The following is a 20,707-nucleotide window of genomic DNA, read 5'->3' on the forward strand; positions in this document are numbered from 1 at the left end:
CTGTCATCATATCTGGACTGTCCAGTAACCATTTATAAGGGGCTTTGGGAGTGTAATGGCTTTGCTATGGCTGTTAATGGTTATAACTCCTAGATCTATTAGTCTAGATTCACATGAATTCTGATTTATACAATGAGATGTGTAAGCACTCTGTGCTGCAGTTATACATTACACATAAGCAATAAAGTCCCATCTAAAGGAATGGTTTCAATGGCTGGAGATTACGTACCGATCTCTTGGTTGGAGCTGCTCTCATAAGGATCATTAGACGCTGGGAGGGATTTCAGTTTAGCGCTAAGACGTTCTCCTTTAGCACTGGTGCTACTGCTCTGCCCGCTGTCTAGGATACGATAAAACAGAAGGATCGACATAAATGGTAAACTATTTAGTATAGATGTCATACAAACATGGCGTGTATCATGGGTGGTTTCATAGAGATAGAATAAAGAGGATCTCCATCTAAACCTTAAACATGCCCATATATTAGGACATCAGAAGTTACATTATATTTAACTGACTTACAGAGAAATCAACATTTCTTCTGCTTTGTTGTGGCGGACGTCTTTACGTCTCCTTTGGAATCTCTTCTCCACAAACGTGTTTGAGGTTCGCTCATATCTACTCTTATGCAACAATTACCGACACAACAGAAATGGTTAACATTAATAAGAATAGCGGAGCTGGACTTGTGTGAAGACTATTACCAGCGGTATTATTTCATATATAGTCACCTAGCAACTGGCACAGGACTAGTTACTGATAATCATGGAAAAACAGTCTATGGCATGAACAGAATAGTCATTCAATAAGCAAACAGCTGGAGCAGCGACCATGGAGGAAGTCAGTCAGTCACCTTTAATCACTGAACATTTTATTAAATACTTCTAGTGGATCTAGGAATCTACATGGTTTAACAAAACACAACAATCACTGAACTCAGGGAGATCAGTGAAAAAAATCCAATGGAGTACTCATTTAAGAGAGTCTCCACTGATTGCCCCTACAAAATTTGAATATACAAAGAAGGGGTCCGTGGAGCCTCAGTTGCGAGTCTCAAAACACGGGAATAGCCAGATATCCCTCTCTCCAGAGAAGGAAGCCCATTGCCAAGGGGTGCCTCCTAGTGGGGAGAGCACCAAACCACCCTGATACGTAGTCCCTCAGGTCCTCACTCTGTTGCAAGCATTGGGACGTAAATAGGGAAACACCAGTGAGGCCCCTATAAGTCAAAGTCTAACTCTGTTGCGAGTCTAATGACATAAGACAAGGGTTACCAAGGCTAGGCATCCATCCACAGACAGCTGTTTCGGGGTATTTGCCCCTCATCAGTGTGGAGCAGAATTCTGGCTATCAGGGGCAATGAAAAAGAGGGAGAGAGGGATATCTGGCTATTCCCATGTTTTGAGACTCGCAACTGAGGCTCCACAGACCCCTTCTTTGCATATTCAAATCTAGATGTTTACCCGCAGAACAGAGAGGCTATTTTCTTAAAAAGCTGGCGGGGACGCTCCTCGCATGTCCCAAACATGGCTGCTGTCAGTGGTGAACCGGTATTGCGCCTATATTTTACCTAAACTTAATATTATGCTACTGTCCAGTTGTTACAGCATTGGGCTTCATCTACAAAGCACAGCCATGTGCGCTGGGGCTATATGGTGGCATGGAGCTATAGATATAATGTGGACTGCTGTGGACTGCATTTTATCAAAAAGATATTAGGCCTATGCAATGCAATATTAATTCTGTAAAACATGGTCCAAAAGAAGCAAACAATAGAGAACTGCAAGAAAATGTAAAAGTTCATTTCTCTAATCATGTGCTATTCCTGTCTTATTGAGCAGATTGTGTAAACATCCACAGAGCAGGGAGAAAGAGCAAATGAACTTTTTCATATTAGCTGGATTTCTGAATGAATTACTAACAAGGTCTAATTGTTATTTAAGTCACATCTTTTTTTTTTTTTAAACTAATTTTTATTGAAAATTTTTATAATGACAATAAAAGAGTGTAAATATCGACATTCGTTGGTCTGAGTAATCATATTACAAGTTCAATAACACAGCATAGACCTGAGCCAATGAAAGAAGGTAGCAAAAATACAAAGGGGGGACATACACGAAAGACTCAACACCATAGACATACGAATAGGGGAGAAGACAGAAAAAAATCAAAAAGAAGGGGGGGGGAGTGGAGGGAGGGGTCATAGGAAAGGGGCCAGTCCTGGACAAGGTCAGTCATATCCCTGCTGGGCACAGTATGCGTCCCAGGGTTCCCAGATCGACTCAAAAGCGGCTATCTTATTAATTTAAGTCACATCTTTTCAGGTCTTGTTAATGTTGTTTGTATCAAGGCACGGTTCATGCCAACCAATTTATTTAATCGGTAAAGCGCCTATAAAAACTCACCTTTCCAGTTTCATCCTCTTTAGGCCATTTTCTCACATTTCTGATAATCATGACTGTGGCCCAAACCATAACCCCAAAAGTTGAAGAATTATTGGTGGGAATTTTTCTTCGGACGCATTTATGATCACAAATCGGGGAACCGAAGCCTTAGGGTGCGTTTACACAGAGAGATAGATAGATAGATAGAGGATAGATCCCAGTCTTTTCTTTATGACCTGATCCCTGTTTATAGTCTGTTCCTGGCTTTGGCTTCAAAGATCTATCAGATAAATCTGTCTGTGTAAATGCACCATTAGTTGGGTTCACTCATTCTGGTTTTTAATTGCAATTAAGGAATACTGAGAATGGATTTGAAAAGAGGAAGAGACCTAGGGGGACATTTATCAAACTAATTGCGCCTGTTTTTAGTCTAATATATTTAGTTTGCGCTCAACATAAATCTAATATGAATTTATGAAGCTTTTTTAGACAAGACTATCTAAACTAGATGCGACTTTTTGAATTAGATTTTTTGTTGTTAATTAGATCGAAAGTGCGTCAGAATTCTTTTTTAGCTAAATTTATTAACTGCGCAATTTTTTAAAAGTCGCATATACTGTATTGGCGCATCGCTACGTCTGCTCCGAACCAGGTGAATTTATTCGACTAATTTAAAAGACCATTATTTTTAAGACACATTTACTATGCTATTAGACAATTTACATAAATTTGACATTAGATTGGAAATTATGCCAAAACATCTTTGACAAAATCGTGTTTTTAGATTTGTTAGTAAATATCCCCCCTAGTCTTTCCTTGAAATGTTTCATCTATTTATCATCAGGTCATGGCCTTGTATTTAGAAACACCATGCTGTTGGAGAAGTATTTAACGTCAAGGTTCACTAACTGTACTTTGTTTTTTTTCCCCTGCACTGTGGATGTTTACTCAATGTGCTCAACAAGAGACATGAACAACACATTTTCTTACAACTGTGCAAAACTGGAAACCTAATGTGCTACAGTAAGGACCCATACACTTCTATAAGTGGTGTAATATGGCTTTGAGCAACAATGAGGGTGTATGAACCCATAGTACAGTGATCTGCAGGTTCCCATAGATTTGTGCATTTTAGATATCACTATATCAATACATAAAGAAAACAAAAGAGGATGGCAGTAAGTAGTTTTTAGTGTTCCAGGTAATATTCCTAAATTGGCAAACTTAAAATAAAGACTGCACTTTAGAATTTTATCAATATATTTTTCGCTATATAAAAAATATACCTATCTATATATGATATATATGATTTATAGTTATTGTGGTAAATTCCTAGTTTGACCCACCGTCTGACCCACCCAAACCGCTTGTACCTTCAGATAGCTGCTTTTAATCCAAGATCTGTCCTGGGGTCCGTTCAGCAGGTGATGCAGTTATTGTTCTAAAAAACAACTTTTAAACTGGCAGCCCTGTGCCCAACGGCCGGGGCTTGGATTGTGTATGCAATAGGCTGGCACAACCTCTCTGTCCCTCCACCCCGCCCTCCTCATCATTAGGAATGCTCCAGGCAGATTGTCTCCTATTCCTCACCTGTGTGAATACTGAACATGGGCTGGATCGTTAGGGCACCTGTGCAATGTTTAGCATGGAGAAAATGTTCCAGTGGCATTTCTAATGATGAAGAGGGTGGGGAGAAACGACGAAGGGGTGGTGCTAAGTTAGGGCACAGATACTCTAAGCCCCAGCTGTTGGGCACAGGGCTGCAAGTTAAAAGTTGTTTTTTAGGACAATAACTGCATCACCTGCCGAACGGATCCAGGACAGATCTTGGATTAAAAGCAGCTATCCGAAGGTACAAGTGGTTTAGAGGGGGTCAGAGTCGCGTTAAGGGGGGGGGGGGGGGGGGATTTACAGAAGTAGCCAAATTAGTTATCTGATAATCCAATGTTATGGTCCATGTAGTCCAGTGACACTACTATAGCTCCAGTGTGTGCGTGCATTTTTTTTTTGTGCTAGATTTTCTGAGCATTTTTACAAGGCAAATAAGCTCGAAAACAGCCCTGAACCCTGTGGAGGTTAACTGCTTTCATGTGCTGGTCTCTGGGTGCACATGTCAGCGATTTCATGAGAACATTCTCTGTCTTATATACTGTGTTTTTGGTGCTGACCTTTTAGCTGCGGGCGGTATAATTTCTATGTCAATGTTTTTGTACGCTGCAGTCGTAGTTTCTCCCCCTCACACCTCACATATAAACATTTTGCTAATTTTAAGTAGCAATGACAACTCAATTGTACGGATCTGTCAAGCTGTACTTCAAGCTATCACTGAAAACATGTAGATCTAAAAAATAATAAACTTTATTGGATATGCATTAAAAACGTGGTCCACAATAAGTCATAAATATAAATTAATCAATAAATCCCAACCAATATTAAAGCAATAATTCATTAAAGCAATAATTCATACTGTGTATCACTGGTCGTGAGATGACACTTCTTACCCCTATCAACAAATGTACATATCTTACATAAAATCGGGTGGCCCCTATCTGCCACCTCAGTACACCTCAGTGTACTTCAAGGCTTTATCATCTCTGGATTTCAGCCGTCATGGAAATACAAGTCCCAGCAGACCCACAAACTGCATCCCATTTTACATTTGTAGTGATGATGATGGGTACGACCCTGAGTGGATTAAAAGTAAGTGCTTGAAGTGCACAACTTGTGAAGTATGAAGGTAAAGTTTCCTATTTACTTTTTCGTTATTTAATGTTTTGAGTATACAGTGGTGCCTTGGATTACGAGCATAATTCGTTCCGGGACCGCGCTTGTAATCCAAATCCACTCTTATTCCAAAGCAAATTTTCCCATAAGAAATCCCTGAAATGCAGACAATTGGTTCCACACCCCAAAAATAATGATTTATTATTCTGAACAACATGTAGAAGAGATGAAACAAACATTCAGAAACAGCAGAATATGTGATATTATAAGTTACTGTACAGTAATGGAGAGGATGGGAAACACAGGGGCTGACAGAGACTGCAGGGAGCATGAAGGAATGAGCAGGACAGATGTGGGCACATACATGCAGCACTCTCCGGGAGAGAGGGGATACAGCTATGGAGAGATTACCTCCACAGTCCTGTCCCCTGATGCAAGCCCCAGCCTGAAGTGGATCTGCTATGATTTGGAAGGTGAGGGAGACTTCCTGGGTCACAGTACAGTGCTGTAGACCCCGCTATGCAGACCATGCCCCTCCCTCACTCCTCTCCTACCCAGTACAGGGACATCTTACACCAAAGCAATACACAATTTTGAAAAACTGTGATCTCTTAAACCAAAACGCACTTATAACCAAGTTACTCTTAAACCAAGGTACCACTGTACACTATAATAACATAAATGTTATCCTGGAAAAAATCCACCATCTCCTTGAGGGAGAAGATCCAGTATCTAACTTACTCCAGGACAACCAGGAGAAAGAAGAACTGTATGACCAGCAGCCTCTACAGGCGGGATAAATGGCCACCGGAGCCCAGCACTTATTACAGAAACATCCTAACATCCAATCTGCAAAGGTGAAAAAGATGGAAAACAAGAGGAAAGAAATCCACCCCCATGTAACAATGGAGAAGAAGCAGCTTGTAGGGTCATTAAAGGGGTTGTCCAGCAAAAATCTTTTTCTTTCCAATTAACTGGTTTCAGAAAGTTATATAGATTTGTAACTTACTTCTATTTAAAAATCTCTAGTCTTCCCATATTTATCAGCTGCTGTATGTCCTGCAGGAAATATTGTTTTCTTTTCAGTCTGACACAGTGCTCTCTGCTGCCACCTCTGTCCGAAACAGGAACTGTCCATAGCAGGAGAGGTTTTCTATGGGAATTTGTTGCTGCTTTGGACAGTTCCTGTCTCAAACAGAGGTGGCAGCAGAGAGTGCTGTGTCCAACTGAAAAGAAAACAACATTTCCTGCAGGGCATACAGCAGCTGATAAGCACGGGAAGACTTGAGATTTTTAAATAGAAGTAAATTACAAAAGCTATATAACTTTCTGAAACCAGTTGATTTGAAAGAAAAAGATTTTTGCTGTATAACCCTGCCATCTCCTGGTTCTTCTATACAATCTGTTTCCTGCAGCAAGTGCTCAGAGTTTACTTAAGCCTTCAGTAAGGGTCTCAGCCCCAGCCCCCTATCAATCAAAACTTTTGCTATGTCTCTATGAAGGCTATGAGGTCAAAAGTTTCTATAAATGACAAAAACATCGTGCTGTACTGGCAAATAAAGAAAACGAACTAATAATTCATATCTCTCAATGTGGTTCATGACTCTCTAGACCAATACAGGTCTATATCATAAAAACTGTGATGTGTCAGACACACCTAAAGAACAATATAAACTTATACCTAGAGACTTACCACTACTCGCACTACCTTCTCTGCCGTCCCTTCGACTGCGGGCACTGCTATCCCTGCCAGATCTGACACGCTGCAAAGGAAACAAGTGTTGTATTTATCTCAGTGTAAATGGGATACATATCCCGCTCCTGGCTTAGCTCCTTAGCATAGCTCCCCTCCGGCTACGTCACAACCCATTTGATGGATGTCCCGCTTAGCCAATTAGTGATTGGGGCCGGACACCATTACAGTCACTGATTGGCTGAGTGGGCTAAATCCCACCAGTTTGTGACGTTGAAATTGGGTCGTGACGTAACTGGGAGAAGATGACAGCCGGCGAGGTACCGGAGCTCTGTGATGCAGAACAATTCAGGCACAGGGTCAGGTGAGCGTAGTGTCTTTTTTATTTTCCCCTACCCCCCCCCATCCGACAGACTTCTCCTTTAATGGCTGAAAGTGTTAACAAACAAGCTCTGGTAAGAACAATGCAGACTGGGAAACATTTGTGAAAATCTTAATATGAAGAAGATTTCTAGAAATATGATGGGAATTTGCAGCGGAAATAGGTTTCTCATGCAAGGTTTAGTTCAGCGAGAGCCCTTCAATACCTCTGTTATAGTCTATGCTGTGAGAACCAGTCCTCGTTGGGCACGGCTGGATGGGCAGGAACATTTATTGCACCAAAGCAAATATTTATTTCTACATATGTAACTGGGTTCAGAAGTAAAAAGGAAGCTGTAACTCTTTGTGGACTGGGAGAATTCAATCCTTGATGATAGAAGAGGTTTTTGGCATTTCAGCAGTCATAAGCTTTTCATTTATCTGCTCGTAGATGTATGGGGCTCTGTTCTTATGTGCATGGAGTTTTCATTTATTTAGATGCTTTGCTTTGTAATATATACATTAGCATTCAGTTTATAGTCATGGATACAGCCTATGGCTATGTTCACACAACTTAAGTAAAGTATTAATCACGGCCGTTGTTGCCGATTTGCCGATACGTGATTTATTTTGAGCGCAAACTAGATATATTAGACTAAAAACCGGCGCAATTAGTTTGATAAATGTCCCCCATAGTATATGCATGTTGAAAGACAAAGGACTAAGATAGCAACTACCTGCTGCAGTCACCCCATGGAATAGGAGCGGAGGCAGCAGACCTCCGCTATCTTCTATGGGCTGCCTGGACGATCAGCTCCCTGGGCACCCCATCCCCCACCCGGCTCTTACCCATTTACTGCCGACGTGTGTAATAGTGCCGACACCGAGCAGGGATCGAGGAGCAAAAGAGAGCTGACAGTGTTCATTTGCTCCTCTGCATCGTCCTGTGTAATAGGGGCTATAGACATAAGACATATTACCTGGATGTCTCTACCATAGTGATGAGGAAATACAGGCAGCTTTTCCAGTACTTATGTGTATGTTGCATCTGAATATTTTTGTATCCATTTTATTACTCACTTGGGATCAATTTATCATTTTCCTTGAAATGTTCATAAATACTTCATGGCACACATGCACGGATGACATGAAGCGGCCTCTCGTAATCAGTTCCTTATGCTCGCAAAATGTGTATTCTTCTCTGATTTAACCAACTAAACATCACTAGGATGGTGTTTCCCTACGTAAAAGGCTGAAGCTTAAAGGGACATCAAATCTAGAAATATCAGCCAAGACTATTGCACAAATGCCCTCTCAGTCCTTTTGGCCCCACCTTAAACTCAAGGAATATATGGAAATTAACAGAAGACAGAAGTCATAATTTTGGCTGCACAGCAAGATAACCTTTCAAAACTCCAGAAGGTATGTAGTGTGCTCCTAGAGGGTATGTGCACACTAAGGAATCTGGGCGGATGACCAGCCGTGGATTCTGCAGCTCGCCCCTGTGCGCATCTACGCCTGTGCCATAGACTCCTTTCTATGGTCAGGCAGATTCCACCTTCCGCCCGATGAATGAACCTGTTCAGATAGCAGATAGCGGACTCTGCCTGACCACAGAATGGAGTCTATGAGACTGCTGGAGATGCACACGGCCGCAAGAGTGGGCAAGCTGCGGAATCCGTGGTGGCTGATCCGCCTGGATTCCTTAGTGTGCACATACCCAAAATGAGCAGAGTACGCAACTGCCGAAAGTGCCATAGACTAGCTTAAGTGTATCAAGATGCAAGTCTATAGTGCTACTGGCAGTTCTGTACACCGCCTGACTTTTGGCCTCCTTAGCTGCAGAGGTGACATGGCTGACAGCAGGATTTATTCAGCACTGTAGGATCGGAATGAAGCCGTGCCACAGGAAAACCAATGACCAATGGTAAGAATATTTGCCAGCCTGCAGCAAGGGAGGAAAAAAACAAAGCAAAAAAAAACAACAAGAGTGCTTCCTTAAGCATGCAAGCTGCTTTCTCCATTAGTCTATAAAAATTACAGAAAAGACGGTGTGCGCATCTGTTTTTGCAACGTCTATAGACTAAAGCAGTTGACATATTTCTTTTCCTCCTTTCTTAGCCACTTAGGACCTAGGGACCCCCAGCTCTCACATATGTAGGATGCATCCCCTGGCTAACCCAGAAAAACCTTCCTATAATGTATGTTCTCTCTATCAAATAGCAGCTCATGTGAAGCGAATGGTTACCTGTTCCTTTAATTCCTTCATTTTCTCGGCCTTCTTCAACTTTGTTGTGTATTCCTGAACTTCTTTTAACCCAATATCTGTGCAAAGTCTCACCAGGAAACGCAAACCTATGGATCATTGATGAGAAAAGCATATAATGTTAGAACAAGAACAGCATAAAAGACACACATGAATCTTCTAATACAGAACATTCATATGTATGTAAATGTGACCATCATTTAAAGCAGGGGAAGCAAACCTTGGCTCTCCAGCTGTTGCAAAACTACAAAGCTTTGGCTGTCCATGCATGATGGGAGTTGTAGTTTTGCAACAGCTGGAGAGCCAAGGTTCCCTAACCCTAATTTAAAGGGATTTGCTCATTTGTACAACTCAGCAGCAAGAGGATTGTGGGTGTTTTGTTGTTAAGACCAAATGTTATTAGTAGGGTGGCCAAAATTGTAAAAGGTGAAGTATTAAATACTTTTCCTTTAAGTATTTAGATATTATGATATTAGCACAGCTAACCCGACGGTAAATGGCAGAATAGAAATAAACCATTACATTCAACATTGTCCGGGAACTTCTGATGAATCTCCTTATATTTATCCAGTGCTTTCTGGTAGTTGCCTGAGAAGAATAGATATAAATGTAATGATATAAATGCAGTGCAGAATATTACATGTAAAAGAGACAATATCTGAGATAACTACAGCATCTCACACATCATATAAAACACAATGTAGCATAGAATGGAGAATAACGTAACATAAAATGGAGTATAAAGTGTATGGGGACCTTATGGAGAGACAAATGAAGGTGAAAGAAATGCAAATACACATGGGGATTGTTACAGAACACATTAAGACCTTATGAGGACCACATTATCAAAATCAGCTTTGTATCCCTGAATGGGTTAATTCATTCTCACTGCAGATTATGGTGACGTCTGCTGTGGATAATAGGTTGGTGTCTATCCAAGTCCACATCTGGTGAGAACCATAAGGCCTATCTACCCTTACACTGAATTTCCGTAGCTATTACAAGTCCTACTTAACTAATATTATAGGAGCACTAAGCTTAGAAATGAACAAGAAATCATGTCACCCATAGTTGGCAATATACCTTAATGGGAACCAATCACTCCAAAAATGCCCAGAAAGCTATACGTACGATGTAATAAAGCCCCCATGCAAGCCCCATGTTTCCAAATGTGTAATTGACATCTCTCCCCCAAGTCATGACGTCATCGCAACTCAGGGGGAAAATGCCTTCCGGCGGGGGTCCTTGGACCGCTCAAGCTGTTCATTGTGAGCAGGGGAAGGTTGCTTTCTATTTTCTCCCCTGCTGGCTGTCAGATTTTTGACATGGCGGGACCTCTCCCTGGGCATTATTAGAGTGATTGGTTCCCTTTAATAAAACACTTCTACAGCCATCAGATATTCCTTCTGATTGGCAATACACATGCATGCTGTACTTGGCTGAGTGTACATGTGTTTTCAATGGGAAGAGGAGAGAAAGCCATCCTTTGTGTGTATAAGGACGTCATAATGCTCTTCCGAGAGGAGAGGCCCTCATACACCACTAGACAGTCGACTTGTTTCACCGAAATCTGTGTGTATAGATGACGTTTCTGGGGGCCTTTGGACAGACTGTAGGATTTTATGAATGTTCCTGAAACAGTCTTGTAGAAATCCTGAAGTTAAAGGGATTATTCAGGCTTAGATAAACATGGCTACTTTCTTCCAGAAACAGCGCCACTCCTGTCCTTAGTTTGGGTGCTGAACTGTAATACCACACACAACCTGAGGACAGGGGTTGAGCTGTGCTTTTTTCTAGTCCTTTAGGAAGGGTTAATCATCTGCTGAGCCAATCTAATTTTTTTGCTGAGGGGTGAGGTTCAACCATGGGGCTAGGATTAACCATCTATTTGTCCTACTGCAGAGGGGGAGGCTCCTGCTGCAGCCAAGGTGGACTCCCTAGGGCTGTATCCAGCTTCTCCAGGCACCAGGAGTCAAATGACAAACACTCTGGCTTGGACAAACCTGAATGTGCTTGAGGTTCGCTCAAATCTAGTATTACATAAATCAATGCCTACATTGGACTTTAGCTATTCTGATGTAGACAAACTATTATTTCCCAACCCTACGAGTTTTTATTATTTTATTGTAGCACAAAACACCATCCATAAGCAATCGCCATAAGAGGATACCTACCACTTCTTCTGTGACAGCTTGCCAACATCAATTGCCATTTCACCTGCGTGGGTCTGTACAAGATGGTAGATATAGATTAATAACAGTGACGCTAATTTCTAAATGGAATAAAAAGCATAAACCCCCCTCCACATTGAATGGTCCATGTATGAGGACTACAGACAGAGAGAGAATCTGACAATTATTCATGAAGCTTTGTGTCCAGTTCCCGACATTTCCAAACTCACCATAATGCTATTTCTATGAATGATGACCGAAGGGGCTATCTCATAAAGAAAGATGGCTGTATCTAGCATGCGTCAACCATATCACCATGGTTTATAAAAACGACTTTAGCTTGCCTCTTCATATCGGTTATGTTACAAACTAACAAGACATTTAGTAATATATGCTTACATACACTATCTTCCTCTATATGGCACTGTCACAATGTAGGTTTGTTGACATAGATCTCCCTAGGGAACCTGTAAGCGGCAACAACAAACAGGCCTATATGCAGCACATTCATTTCAAGCCAACATGGTGCATATTGTGGTTCAGAACAGGAGCCGGTTCAGCTTTACTTATAGCAGAAACATCAGTAAGTTACAGATCTCCTTTCATTAATGCAACATTTATAATATTTTAAGTCTGTCTACAGGGGGGCACAGTAAGTCAGTGCACATAACCATATGCCTGTACGTGAACAGAAGCTGGATTCATGTATTTTATTATTTAATATACACATATCTAATTCATTGCATACAAGGGACTAGCAAAGCTGATACATGTGTGTCTGTAAGGTAGTTATGAATAAGGGAGAAGACAGACAGATATTATTTGTGTTGTTTATAGCGTTTTGCTAGTCCCCTCAATGAATGTGACCAATTCAGACAGTGGTCCAATAACATAGAAACACACCACTCTCTCTCCTTTGGGTGTATGTGTCTAATATAGGGTCGCTGTACCCCACTGTTCCAATATGTAATAAAGACACAAAACAACTTGCAGCAAACCTTTCTTCTTTGCACTGTTAGTATATATTACATACAAATTCCAACCTTATACATCAAGGTAGAGACGATGTTCCCGTGGACACGGTTTTCACGTTCGGCATGGGAGCTCTAAAGGTCATACATCGTAGCAGAGATCTCCATCCAGGCTAAGGATGCCAGAAGAAGTGCACGTCATGCTATGTTTTGGGTACAACCTTTGAAACCTAGCATGACTTATCCTTCTTCTGGCTTCGTTAGACTGGACAAAGATCTGTGAGATGTCAGACGTAAAGAAAGAGTCCATGTGAACATTGATGTATAAGGTTGGAAATTGTATGCAATTTGTACTAACAATGCAAAGAAGAAAGGTTTGCTGCAAGTTGCTAAGCTTTCATCTGTATGAATCTGTATAATCACCAGGGTAAATCTGTGTACTTACTGAATAAGTGCGGCTCTCTCAAAGTACTTGACTGCTTTTTCACAAAACTTCTTGTCAATATAGTAGGCTCCCAGCCATTCAATCACTTCAATGTTTGATGGAAAATAGCGGTAGGACTGGATAAAAAAGAAAAAAAAAAGATAAATGCAATTTCAATAACCACTAAGCTTAAAATGATTAAACTGAATAAATATTATAGCCCTGACTGACAGCGATCAGTCGCAGGCCATGTTCCCACTTGGTATGACACCGGCCGTTCCGTGACCCGACTGGATCATCTTTACTGCAGCTGAATTGGGATGTGGGTGCATCCGTGCACGTCTGCATCCAAATTCCCTGCTGCTCACAATGTAGTGTGCGGCCGAAGCCGCATGCTTCATATTGAGAACTGACAGGGTTTTCTGTGTCCGGAGCTGCTCGCTCCATTGTGTGCACTGACAGGGTTTTTGCGGGCCCCTATTCAGTGAATAGCAGCCACAGAGAACTGACATGTCATTTTCTTGCAGCGCCGCTAGGGATCCCGGCCGGAGTGTATACTATGTGTATACACTCCAGCCAGGATTTCCTCAGCAGCAGCACTACGTAAGTACCGTAGTAATCACGCCCGTGATCAACAATGGCCGTCATCCCTACGGTACTTACGTAGTGTGAACATAGCCGTATACTGTATGATTAGAGCGTATGGAAGAAGTAAACAAACCAAGTGAAAGACAAAAGGTAATCATGTATAAGAACATCATGTAATTTCATACTTTTGTTGTCTATTGAGGCTACATTAACTAAACAGCATAAGTTATGGGGATGTTGGCATTTCAGAATGCCGCTGGATACGGCAGCATACCCCCACCCTGCCAGGTCCATTGGGTTCAATGGATTGAATGTAGTGTTTTAGTGACCATTTCCGAATGTAACCTATTGCATTGCTTCTAACTATTCCTGAATCGATGCGGCACTAAATACATACCTCACAGTAGAACTGGAATGCTTCTGACTTATCACCCTGTGTATCGTACAGTTCTCCAAGTTTGGCAAGTGCCTGTGAATCCGTCGGTACAATATTTATAAGCTGCAAGAGCCATTCGATCGCCTGGTTAGGATCGTCAAGCATTTCATACCTACAGAAACTTGGTTAAGGTAAATGCACAACAAACTATCAATTGTGGAAAAGACATGTATGTGATACAAAGCTGTATACACATAGGACTTACAAGACGAGTAGACAAAGAAATCCAGCAACCACCTCTTATCTGAAGCCAGCTCAAACTTTATTCCATTACGATGACGATACAGAAAGGAAATGGATAAAGGTGCAGGCGCACTTTCGGGAGCAACGTCTATTTGAGGCTATCGTCCCTTCTCCCTGGCTGGAAGAAGGGATGATAGCCTGAAACGAGCTTCCTCCCTTTAGTCAATCACAGCATAACACAACACACCAAGGTGTGTAAAATAGAAACCGGCGTACACTGCCAGAGCAACCAATCACAGCTCAGTTTTTATTTCTGGTAATATGTTGTAATGGTTGCTATGGGCAGATTACACCAGTTTCTATTTTTTCCTATTTTGATAAATCTTAACTCCTAGGGAAAGTTCACTGAAGAGACCGACCCTGTGCTGGAGGATGATTTACACAATACAGTACTGTATGTAGAGGATAAGAGAATAAATTACTGATGCAATGGGGTGATGACTTGTGCTGCCCTAAGTTTATGGGGTGATGACTGGTGACAGATGAAAAGCAAGCTTTGGTTTCTTTTTGTGGATCATCTTTAGCAGGAAGACTGGCTCAGCTTGCAGGTAGACAGTGTAGGCTTTCTCTTGCATTCTGTCCTGCACAGAGCACTACTTCTTGAGTTTTGTCTTGGGTCTCTGTGTTACTAGAGACAGAAATCCCCTGACAGCAGGCAGTGGACAGCAGATTGCAAAGAAGGAAGACACCTAATGGTCAAGATTTTAGGGATCTTTTTCTGGTGTAAGGGTATAAACCCACACACCGTATAAGCAGCGTATTTACTGCTGCGATACGCAGCAAATACGCAGCAAACACGCAGCAAATACGCAGCAAAAACACAGCAGATTATATCTAAATAACTGAACACAGCATCAAATCTGTACCAACAAATCTGCTGCGTATTTGTTGCGTATCTGCTGTGTATACGGTGTGTGGGTTTGTACCCTAAAGAGCAATTTTTGGTGATTTACAAATAAGTTAGGAATCACATAGGTTACAACATGCAGGGAAGTTGTTTAAAACAATAGCGCAAATGCAATGTTTGGTATTAGTAAATGATGTTTTTGCAGTAAGGATACAAGCTTGCTATCTGACTGATAACCTGGGCACTGTTCCTCAGGATTGCGTGGAGTTTATGAAAACAATTCAGAGAGTCCTCCAGGCGATTAAGTTTCTTGTACGTCAAACCTAGGAAAACAAAATATCCTTCTTATGAAATGTTACTCTTTAAATTAGTCCCATTTAGACTGCAGCTCAACTGAAGCTGATGACTTGAAAAACTTTCTTGGCTCATGAGATATAGTGGTATACATACTTCAAAACTGACAAATACATCGGGCACTTCCTATAGAATGTAAAATATGCTGAGACCTGTCATTCAAATCCTGCTTAAGGTATACAAGACGCATTTATAGGTCAAGAAAAGCCTTCTTACCAAGGTTATAAAGAGACTCGGTGCAGGAGGAGTCGTTTCTCAGAGCTTCGGAGTAATATTCAGCTGCTTTCTCATACTCTCCATTAACAAAAACTGTATTGCCCTTATTTGTCAATGCTGATGGGTTGTATCGATCGGAGGTCACCGCTAAGTCTGCGTATAGATCAGACTGCGAGTAATCCTTCTCCTGTAAGAAATAAAGACACAGAAGAGACAATGGTCAATGGATTTATAATGGATAAATTAAGGGAATGTGTCATTCGAAAATGACCTATTGTTTTAATATTTTCTGTTAAACAGATGTTATAAGAATTTTTTGTCATATCTTAAAATTTTCCTTTTTACTATCTAGATTATATTCCTTTTACTATCTAGATTATAAAATGATTTTGAAATCTTGCAGTTTTAATTTTCACCACTAGGTCTGAAACTAAAAGTCCCCTTACACCTTATACACGCCGGTATAAGGTGTATGGGGCGGGGCTCTATCAATCGACCACTAACAGATGGTAACAGTGAAGATATGGGTGAGTCGTGATGGAAAATAACCAGCCCTACTCCTTTGTTCTGGTAGAGATAAACTGTTATAGCTCTCTGGTTGCGGCTTAATCTTCCCTCCCCATAGGGAACAAAGGTTTACTCGGCATGTTGTGTGTATGGGGAGGACAGAAGAGGTTTAAGGTGTATGGCCAACATATGACTTCTGTACAGCATTGCAGCAACAGGTGACACCAGTAGATAGAAGACGATAGTGGCTCCCTTTGGAATGACCTCTTCAAAAGGTCACAGATATGCCCAGTATGGCTTCACATTCATGATGTGGAACCATGGAAAAAAAAAAGTCACCTGTGGATTTAACAAGCCAACCCCACGGGTGTCCACTACCCACCAATGAATGGGCATAATAAAGTGATCATGTGACCATAATGAAGCAGAGCTGAGAAGGTCCAAGGATAGGAAGCACATTACGTATACTTAAAGTGACACTGTCACCCCCTTCTTGCATTATGACCTCTCTACACAGGTGTAAAGGGTACATTTTAGCAGTTTTCATACCTTATTTCATATCATACGTCATGGTGCTTGTTCCAGTAAAAAGTGATCTTTTATCATCTGTGGCTTGTGCTACCTGGGCGGGGCTTCACAGCTGAAGCGCCACTTAGCCACACCCACAGCTCCACCATAGGCCACACCCCCATAGCGGTCATTTCTATAGGCCAACCTAGAGGGAGTGGGGCCTAGACCTTTAGGCTGGCCTGTTCCAATAGCTGTCGAGGGGGCGGGCCTATGCGCTGATGACGTTGTGGGAGGTGGGACATACAGTGTTGGTGTGGGCAGAGCTAAGTGGCGCTTTGGCCATGAAGCCCCGTCTAGGAAGCGCAGGTATGAAAACTGCAAAATTTACCCTTTACACCTTTGTAGAGAAGTAATAATGCAAAAAGGGGGTGACAGTGTCACTTTAAGGTGGAAAACCTATATAAATATAAGACATACTGTAGCTTCTAAATAATGGATAATAACTTAGACCCTACTTAGCTGCACATGTTAAAGGAATGTTTTATCTAGGATTACAAAAGAAACATGAAAACTTACCAGGTAGTAAAGGAATGAGAGGTTAGTCGCTGCAGCACTTTTTACTCTGGTGTCTTTTTTCTCAAACATTTTTAATGTTTCCACAGCCTAAAGGAAACCAGCAGTCACTCAGTTAAAATCAATCTTATTGGGTTACAAAACATTGCAGTGTGGCCCTGGCCCTAACCTACATAATCAACACACTACAGCTACATAGCATCAATAGGAACAGTAAAGTACATACCATATCATACTGAAAATGCAAAGCAAATGGCGAAAAATAAAAAGGAAAATATTGTAAGTTGTTTTTTTTTATTAGGCTTACTAATAATAAGAGACTGATATGCCATAGACCAGTGATGGGGAACCTTCGGCCCTTCAGCTGTTGCGAAACTACAATTCCCATCATGCCTGGACAGCCAAAGCCAAGCTTTGGCTGTCCAGGCATGATGGGAATTGTAGTTTTGCAACAGCTGGAAGGCCGAAGGTGCCCTATCCCAGCCATAGACACATGCTAGACGGTCACTGCTGGGAGTCCATGTATTGTGATTTCTGTGCCCATAAGGACACTATGCCGTTTTGGCTACCACCAAAGATTAAACCCCTGAGAAATGGGCATTAACTAATGTGGAGGGACATATTGAACAGGGGCATCAGTGTCACAAGTTCTGGCCTCACTACAAGTCTCAGATCACTCTAACGCGGCAAACTCACATCATTAACCTTCCCCCCCCCCCCCCCCCCCCCCCCGGTTTGGGTAGAGACTCTCAGCCATAATACCGATGTAAAAGTGCTTCTTTATTATGCTTGTGTGAAACCAAAGTGTGTTGATCCTGTGCATAAGCCATAACTTTCTAAACAGTTTTAACGTATATAAAGTGACAAATCACTAAGAAAATTTTTTTCTATACCCTGTTAGGAATAGGGTAATAGGAAGAGGGTAATAAGGAAGAGGGTAATAATAAGGCGCTATCACTCTGGTGGACACAGTCTATTCATTTTTACATTCATTGTAGACAACAATTATTTAAAGGGGGTGTCCAGGATTTAAAGAAAAAAACAAAACATGGTTTGTTTCTACCAAAACAGCCCAGATGCCACAAGTAATGTGTGGGGTTGAGGTAGTGTGCTACACAAACAACATTAAGAAAGAAATGTTGCTGTTTTTTTAAGAAATTCCTTTAATAGTTGGGGTGATAGAGTTATAATGGTTACATAGGTACTGTATATCACTGGATATGCAGACTATACCTGGGTAAAGTTCTTCTGTTTTAGGAAAGTGATTGCTTTGTTGATCTCCAGATCATTCGCCAGCTCCACATACTGGGATGTCTTCACAACCTCTACACACCTAGGAGGCCAAAGGTCACGCTGCTTTAGACAGTCACCACAAAACTACAACTATGCATTATTACCACATCAATATCTCCTCACTGAACATAAGGTGAAGTAATGGGAGATATGCTACTGATAATGATGCCATGACTTTATTTTTCATTTGGATTTGGTGTATGGTTGTTTTCTTTTTGTATTTTTTCGTATCACTTTGGGTGATCAGTTGAGATTTTATAGTAATTTATTAAACGTTAAGTTTTAGTGAATTCCCCAGGCAGTGAATAATTTAGAAAATTGGGAATATATGATTATACCTGGCAGTGATTTTGTTCATGACTTAGCTTCTATATAGGTAAAAGTGCTTCTGATGGATGGAGTCACTTGATGGATCATATCTCATATAGTAGAGGGCCAATTGTCACCCGCAAATTCGGCATTGCCAGTGTAAATGTGCATATCAAAGAGATCTACAAGCCCACAGCAGGTATTGTATCAGTTCAGGTATTGTATCTCTGTCAGGTTGTAGACACATGGGGTGTGGACGTGAACCAGTGGGGGAAGGATTTACAGATCTTGCATTGGGCACCCAAAGCATCAAGTTACATGTCTAACCTCTCTGATAACATTAAAGTAGACCTGACCCAGCGCGATCTAAACTTCTGACACGTCTGGACAACATGTCAAATGTTTAAATAAATGTACCATCTTAAGGGTTTATTTTTGTTATTTTAACCAATACAGGTCACTACAAAATTAGAAGCTTCAGATCTTACCAGTCATAGCCAATGTCAAATGAGGTCTCAATAACAGGCGCTATCAATTTCGCTGCTGTCATGATATATTTTTCAGCCAATTCTTTTCTAAAAAGGTATGAAAAATAAGATACACGAGAGTTAAAAAAACAAACAAATGAAGCACAATGGGGGAGATTCAAAGGCAGTTCTTCTTGACTATGGTGTAAAATAAGTACACAAAAATAATTTATTATTATTATTATTATTATTAAATTAAATTATTATTTAATAATTTAGTCACCAAAGTTCATTTAACAAATCCTCAAAACATGACCTGTCGGTGTAATTGAATTACACTGGTCTAGACTAATCCCTTTTAACCACCCTGAGCCACCATGATAAATTTGGCACATCCTTACGAAGCATAAACTTAAGGTGTACCAAGCATGAAGGATGACTTTTAATATCATACAGGGACATAACCAAAGTAAGAGTCCAACAGCACCTTTGGATCATAGTGCACAAAAAAATATGGTAAGAGAGAATGAATGCCAGCAGGTCAGCAATCCCAGCACTAACACTAGGAACATCAAATGTAGGCAAAGTCTGACAGCATCCAGTGAAGATTTCAATGCTTTATTAGCACATAAGATACATATAGTGATGTTTCCACCAGCGTGTATAAAGCAAAAATACGTGATAAAAGACCACACTGGTCGAAACGTTGGTATATGTACCTGATGTGCCAATAAAGCCTTGAAATCTTTACTGGATGCTGTCGGACTTTGCCTACATTTGATTGTACAAGGACATGTAAGTAGTGACCGACTGGAACTTCACAGCTGAGACCCCCATCAATCTGGAGAACGAGTGGGGAGATGCTTCAGCAGCCACATAGACTTATAATGTAGCCTCCTGGACAGAGACTGCTTTGAGCCAAGGAGTGAAATGTGCAATCACGCACTTCATCCAGCTCTTTCTCAAGACCAATGGAGGTCCCCATGAAAATAGAGAGGGTTTGGTTACCTTTCACGCTCCATTTGGTGGAGATTGTCACTTTTAATGGCTTCCATCAATAGGTTTGTATGAGGATCATCCTTTAAAAAAAATAAAAAAAAGATTTGAAAACTGAACAAAATGTAATATATTATGTTTTAGTGAAACAAATATATGTGCCACCCGCTATTCCCTTCCTAATTTTTGCATTCAGGTATTTCAGTCACACACTTTGCTAACAGGTGCATAAAATCCGGCACACTGCCATGCAATCTCCATACACAAATTATGATGGTCTGGTCATACTGAAGAGCTCACTGACTTCAAAAGTAATCACAGGTCAGCCATAAAGAGGTAATGGGGCTGCTGAATGATAAAGCATGTAATGTATAA

General features: G+C 41.1%; 1 protein-coding gene across 1 annotated transcript in view; it reads right to left on the reverse strand.

Moving 5' to 3' along the window:
- IFT88 (intraflagellar transport 88) overlaps positions 1–20,707 on the reverse strand; it is a 38,279-nt gene that overhangs the window by 1,781 nt on the left and 15,791 nt on the right. Inside the window, exons 13-25 of the mRNA XM_069969822.1 lie at positions 20,345–20,415; positions 19,358–19,444; positions 18,501–18,600; positions 17,271–17,357; positions 15,678–15,864; positions 15,322–15,430; positions 13,979–14,129; positions 13,015–13,130; positions 11,602–11,654; positions 9,950–10,015; positions 9,410–9,516; positions 6,802–6,871; positions 230–340 (exon numbers count right to left, since the gene is read on the reverse strand). Coding sequence (XP_069825923.1) covers positions 230–340; positions 6,802–6,871; positions 9,410–9,516; positions 9,950–10,015; positions 11,602–11,654; positions 13,015–13,130; positions 13,979–14,129; positions 15,322–15,430; positions 15,678–15,864; positions 17,271–17,357; positions 18,501–18,600; positions 19,358–19,444; positions 20,345–20,415 — 1,315 coding nt within the window. The remainder of the gene's footprint in view (positions 1–229; positions 341–6,801; positions 6,872–9,409; positions 9,517–9,949; positions 10,016–11,601; positions 11,655–13,014; positions 13,131–13,978; positions 14,130–15,321; positions 15,431–15,677; positions 15,865–17,270; positions 17,358–18,500; positions 18,601–19,357; positions 19,445–20,344; positions 20,416–20,707) is intronic.

This window comes from Dendropsophus ebraccatus, chromosome 5 (assembly GCF_027789765.1).
Source record: "Dendropsophus ebraccatus isolate aDenEbr1 chromosome 5, aDenEbr1.pat, whole genome shotgun sequence".
In the NCBI taxonomy this organism is placed as follows: domain Eukaryota; kingdom Metazoa; phylum Chordata; class Amphibia; order Anura; family Hylidae; genus Dendropsophus; species Dendropsophus ebraccatus.